The sequence below is a fragment of the Diabrotica undecimpunctata genome, unplaced genomic scaffold (assembly GCF_040954645.1).
Source record: "Diabrotica undecimpunctata isolate CICGRU unplaced genomic scaffold, icDiaUnde3 ctg00000623.1, whole genome shotgun sequence".
Taxonomy (NCBI): domain Eukaryota; kingdom Metazoa; phylum Arthropoda; class Insecta; order Coleoptera; family Chrysomelidae; genus Diabrotica; species Diabrotica undecimpunctata.
Window position 1 is genome coordinate 98,958 of NW_027311922.1, and position 6,450 is coordinate 105,407.

Here is a 6,450-nt window from a genome sequence, read left to right on the forward strand (position 1 = left end):
TTTAAAATATGTAGATGGAATTCTGTCAAATTTGTACATTATTAATGGGGGAGCATAATCGCTCTGCGCATTTACGGCAATTAGAGTGGTGATGTTTTATTTGTCACTGTTCGATGAGGTGGCATATACATGTTTACCTTTTTCTGCAATTACCCAACTACCTGAAGGGTTAAGATAAAATGATGTCTCATCCATGTTCCAAATTTGTTTGGGATCTTCCAATACTGCAACATCATCTCCAAGATCAACTAAAACATTTTAGAACCAATTTTTAATTTTTCTGGTGTGATAGCTGCACGAGCTGTGCTGATGTACTCGGATTGTTTGACTGAAAGTTCTGGGTGTCGCGTGGGTTTTATTCTCATTCAATATTTTTTGAACAGAATACCACAGTCCATCTTTGGTTACCGGAAAACCTCTTTTACACGAAGTTTTCATCCATAAGCATAATGTTTTTTCGAGATCATCTCCCAACACACACGTTGGTCCTGCTTTACCAGTTGTTTCCGACCGACTCCCATCCAATTTATATCTAAGGGTACTTCTGGGGATATGAAATGTTTTGGAAGCGGTTTGAACAGGCATGCCAAGTCTAACTGCATCAAAATCATGTTTTAATGCTTCTGGTGTATAATTAAACAATTGGCGTTTTAATTCCTTTTGTTTTCTGCAATTTTCATTTTTTTTTTAATTGTTGCAATTTTGTCAAGGAAAAAAAAATACTGAAACACATTTGTTTCCAATGGGCTTCTAATTTATTGATAACCAAATAATGAAATTCTTCAACTTTTAATTAGTTTTATTAAATAATTTAATAATAAAAGCTAAATCGAGTTGACATTTCATGCCTTCACCTTAAAATAGAAAACGTGCAATTTTAAATTGTTTTAAAATATTTTATTGATATTGCGATTAATGTGATTTTTATCTGTAAAAAATGTAAACATTTCTATTTGTTCTTCCCTTCAGTATGTCGAAATATCAGTAAAGAAGGGCTCAATTATTTCAAATATTAATTTATTACTAAAATTCACAAAAATGTGCTAATTCTGGCCACAGTGTCCGCAATTGAAAACATACCTACCATGTTGAGGCCACAGTGGCCGCAAATCAAAACATGCATACCCGGTTGAGGCCACAGGAATGGCCTAAGCTGGAGCATACAATTTCCAAGTACCGGTTCCGGCCACAGTAAATATTAAAAATGAAAGGAATTTATGATTTCTTTCATTTAATTTTATTGAAAGTTATTGTATAAAAACTGATATAATGAGACCTTTTAAAGACATTCTTCTTTGCGTGCCATATCAGAATTATCCGACGTTAACGATCACCATTGCGAAGGCTTCTCGGTCTTCTGCAATATAGAATAATTGTCCGGCATTTGTTATCTGTGTCCATTCACGAATGTTTTTTAACCAAGAAACTTGTTTTCTTCATACACCTCTACGGCCCTCTATTTTAACCATTTTGAGTCGGCATCAGGTGAAACGTAGTAGTTTCCCAGTACGGGCAAAGTCAACAGTTGCTGATTAATTCCTCTTCCCTGCCACAATCATTAATTATGGTGGTAATTACATATATCTATTTTTATTTATTTTTCTATTCGTATTGGCGTTATTAGAAAAAGAAACAAGTTAATTACTAAAAAAATCATTTTTATTTGAATTAAAACTTCATAAAAGAAGCAAAATAACCAAAAAATGTGCACAAAAAAAACATTAATTCTAATTTTGAAACAAATTCAACAATACAGAACTCAAAATTTTAAAATTGTATGATATCGTTCAAAACAACTTACTACACACAAAGGCACATTACACTTGACACACGTCCTTTTTGCGTTTGGCACAAACGACACATCTTTATGACAAAGGTCGCCTGTTTCTCGTAACGGATACAGCGTAGGAAAATGTCTTTCTACCAACCGTAATTGATGATCACCAGCATTCGGTCTGTTACTTCGTGACAGTCACAGAGAAGTGCTTTGTTTATTTTGTAAAATTCGTTTCACCAAACCTCTCTGGAAATCCAATAGAGGAATGTTTTTCCCAGTTTTGACTTTGTACATAGCATGTGAATTTAGTACAACCAGGTCAAGTATATGAAAAAAGACCTTTTTGTACCATTTCACGTTTTTTCCTTACGGATTCAGTAGAACTTAGGAGCATGTCTGTTCTGTCGACTCCATCCATATTCATATTGTACGCGATAATACATTTAGGTTTTTCATCTTCTTAGTTTCTGCTGTTATTGGTTTTAGATATATTAGCTTCATGCATGGATGTTAACATTACAACGTCTCTTTTATCTTTCCATTTGAGTGCCAATGATTTGTCAGTAGAAAAGTATTGTACAGAACTTTTTTCCAGATTATTTTTAAATTTTGGCACAAGTTTTCGATTCTATTTTACAGTTCCGCAACAATTAGTCTTTTTTTCAAATAAAGCTTCAGCCAGTAATAGACTGCTGTACCAGTTGTCCATGTAAATTTTGTGGCCATTATTCCGATATGGCTCGGTCAGTATCATAACGATGTTTCCAGATATACCAAGATTCTCAGAATACTGAGTAAAGTCTGTTTTAGACTATAACATAAAATGATATAAGAAAATGGTATACTAAGTTTTGTCATAATGTAAAACAGAAAACAAAATCTGTTAACAAAAAATGTTATAGAAATTAGAACATGTCCTATTTTATACCAATTATTAGTACACACGCATGCGCAGTTAGGTTATATTCTTCATAGAAATGAATATATACGCATATGCGTCTATATTCTTTGGTTATACCGTGACGCCGTCACGTTGGTTTTCTTAGGTTAACTTGATTTTGTTTTGATCTAAAAGTTGTGTTTTGTATTTAAATTAAAATACATAATTAATAAAAATGTCTTGGTCAACGGAGAATATAATTCAGTTGATAGAAGGTTATGAATTAAATCCATGTTTGTTTAATGATGAAAGATTATCACAATAAACAGAAAAGAAATGTGGATTTAAATCAGTTAAGCGAAATTATTCAAAAGCCAATTTCTGAAATACAAAGGAAGTGGAATGGAATCCGAAATACTTATGGTGCAGAGAGAAGAAAAGTATTAGAATCGCAAAAAAGTGGCGCTGGAGTAAATGAGGTAAAATACATTACAGAATTTGTAAGCAATATGTTTATTAATCATATTTATATGTTTGCAGATATATGTCCCAAAACTATGGTACAACAATAAGCTTCAATTTTTAAATGAATTCCTTACAATTAGAAAGGCAGTCTCATCATTCGATATCAATGAAACAGCCAGTACGTCAAGTCACGACTTAGATATGGTGTATGAAGTAGGTGATGATGGAATTTTATCACCTTTTTCAAATGAGGTTCAAGAAACTTCAGATGAAGTGTATGAGACACCAAATAAAAAAAGGAAGAAGGTGGAACCATCATTAACAGATAAAGCATCAGATGCTTTAGACAGCATTGCACGTGCTATTAGTAGTGCATCAAATGAGGATGAGAACTCCCTTTATGGAAAATATGTGACAGAGAGACTTTCAAAAATAAAAAAAGATTATTACAAGTTAAACAAAAAATTGACAATAATTTGTATGAAGCCCAACGTGAAGAGCTAGAATAAAAAAGTAGGTAATTTATACATCTAGTTGATAAAAAATAATAAAAAGATTGCAATAAAAATTGTATTTTATTAAATATAAATCTGTACAATACTATTTTAATTACATAAGACATTTATTTTGCCAAGGTACAGAACATTCATTCATAAAATGATTTTTAAATTTATCTCTTGACAGATAAAGCAATTTCTGCTGGCCTATTAGGACTTTGTGCTTGAGATAGATTTATTAAGTGTGCATCCATTGTCTCAGTTTCCGCATACGTTGAATTTTTTGAAATTAAAAAATTGTGCAGGACACAACAGGCAAGAGTGATTGTTTCAACTTTATCTTCAAATTTATTGTTGATAAAAGCACTCTAAACCTATTGGACATTATGCCAAATGCATTTTCAATAACTCTCCGTGCTCGAGACAAACGATAATTAAAAATTCTTTTATCATTTGATAAATTTCTTGTGGGATAAGGTTTCATCATGTGTTCTGATAAGGGAAATGCATCATCGCAAACAAATACATGTGGCACAACAATGTTTATTTTGCTCTTGAGGAAAATTAAGTATATTTCTATCCATGGCTTTTTTGCGTGAGGATTCCCTGAATACACCACCATCACTCATTTACTACTACATTAACATATAGGAATTTATATTCAGCATTTGATACTGCTAGCAGTACTATAACTGAACTGTCCTTTATAATTGTAAAAATAAGATCCACTGCTTCGTGGAGCACGAAAGTTAATATGCTTGCCATCAATTGCTCCAAGGCACATTGGAAATTGCCACAAATTTTCAAAGTCACTTGCCACTTGTTGCCACTCGCTTACAGTTTGAGGCATCTTCATGTATTCATCTTTTAGTCTTTGGTAAATCACTTTACATACTTCTGGTACTATTAAACTAATCGTACTTTCATGAATTCGAGTTGAAAACATCAAAGAACGATATGATTCACCAGTTGCTAAGAAACGTAAAGTTAGAGCCAACCTAAAATCAAAATCATAACTAAATATTATTTGCAAAACTTGATATTCTTAACAGAATTACTTATCTATTCTCTGCAGATACACTTTGTCTTAAAATTGTATCCTGTTTGGTAATATCTTCTCGAATAAGCTCAAGAAGTTCATTAAACTGTGGCTCACACATTCTTAAAAACTGCCTATATTTTTCAGGATCATTGTCTTTAAGTTCTGTTTCCAACATACTTAAAACACCACGACCTTCTTGTCTTTTCTGAAGCCAAGCTCTAGACCACATATTTCGTTGGCGTTTTTTCTTGCTTGTTTGAATAAGAAGAAATGTTGCAATAGAAGCAGCGGATAATAATAGAATTTTCTTATCCATTATATAATATATCTTATATAAAATAACAAAGGTAAAACTATGGCAAAGTTTGTATTATATATCAATGGGAAAAATCAGGTTAAAATATTGTTAAAAGAAAAAGAAGAACATTGAGGTTAACAGTACATGTACCAACATAAAAATATACTTTTTAGGATGTAATGCGCAGAATCACATAACATATTCTAGTATGAAAATGTGACAATGTAATACACAAAACTTCTTGTATTAATATTGTGCACAATCATTTCATGTAATTTTTGGTATACCATTTTCTTATATCATTTTATGTTATAGTCTAAAACAGACTTTATTATATCTGTATCCGCTTCGGTATATATCATGAAATCTAATATATAACCGGTTTCACAATCCATGGCAAGAAAAAACTTAATTCCAAAACGATACCTTTTTTTCGGAAGATATTGGCAAAACGAGATACGTCCTTTGAATAACATAAGGCTTTCATCTATGGAAATATTTTCAAATGGATAGAAGTTTTTCTTGAAAATATTCCTAAAATAGTCACTTATGCTTCTAATTTTCACAAGACGGTCATTTAAGTTACAGTTATTGTTATCCGATAAGTGGATATTTCTCAATAGCTGAAAATATCTATCTCGAGGCATACACTGTTGAAATGTTGGTGTTTCTAGTAAAGCATCTTTGGTCCAATAATCACGCAGTCTCTGCTTTTTTAGTTGTAGCATGAGCAAAGATACGGCAATAAAAACATACATCTCATGAATATCTGTGTTTTGCCAGTTTTTCATGTGAGAAGGGTCAGGCATTCCAGAATTGGTATTATCACCGAATATATTGGTTTGTTCAACGACTTTTTCCATTATCTCTTGTGTAAAAAAGGTTTCAAACATTTGTAGGACAAATGGAGTGTCCGACAATGCTTCAATACAACATCCAGAGCCATCGTTTGAAAAATTATGTATTGTAGGAGCAATATTTTTTCTTGCCACTCGAAAGGATCCGATTCTTTTTGTTTTGTTTTTCGTCTTTTGGGTTGTGGGATATCAGAAACAACGAGTTCAGTGTCACTTTCTGAACTGTCATGGTTTTTCTTACTATCACTGCACGTCGGTTCGCAAATATGGTCTGAATCACTGTTAAAAGCAAGTTCTAATAATTCTTCAGATAAACCCTTTTTACGAAACACATTGTGAAAAAACGTGCAAATACCAATGCGTATGTCTACGAAGTTATGACTTCACTGACGCAAAATCAACAAGTATAGACCCGTATCGGAGCTAGTAAGAATCGATGCTTGCAATCTCCACTATAGATATTTTGCTGGTGCTCTGTTATGCACGCCATACACACTACGGTCTACCGGAGAGGTCTACCTGTGCAGGTATGCCTGTACAGGTCAACGAAACAGCGGTAGCGTGTATGGGGACTCTCCGGTGTACCGGTGCGGTCTTCAGTTCCTTTAACGATGACATCGATTGAAGACGATGA

At 32.9% G+C, this 6,450-nt stretch overlaps 1 protein-coding gene across 1 annotated transcript; it reads right to left on the minus strand.

Moving 5' to 3' along the window:
* Positions 1 to 4,280: 4,280 nt before the first annotated feature.
* On the minus strand, positions 4,281 to 5,822 carry LOC140431287 (uncharacterized). Its single transcript, XM_072519221.1, has 2 exons — positions 5,716 to 5,822; positions 4,281 to 4,617 (listed from the first exon to the last, which is right to left on the minus strand). The coding sequence occupies exons 1-2, from the start codon at positions 5,820 to 5,822 to the stop codon at positions 4,281 to 4,283; spliced, it is 444 nt and encodes a 147-aa protein (XP_072375322.1).
* Positions 5,823 to 6,450: the final 628 nt, after the last annotated feature.

Excerpts from the sequence above, each read along its gene's own strand:
- LOC140431287 (XM_072519221.1), bottom strand. The coding sequence starts at position 5,822 with ATGGAAAAAGTCGTTGAACAAACCAATATATTCGGTGATAATACCAAT. Across the intron at positions 4,618-5,715 it reads AACACAGATATTCATGAGAT|GTTGGCTCTAACTTTACGTT; the intron begins GTATGTTTTTAT and ends TTTTGATTTTAG.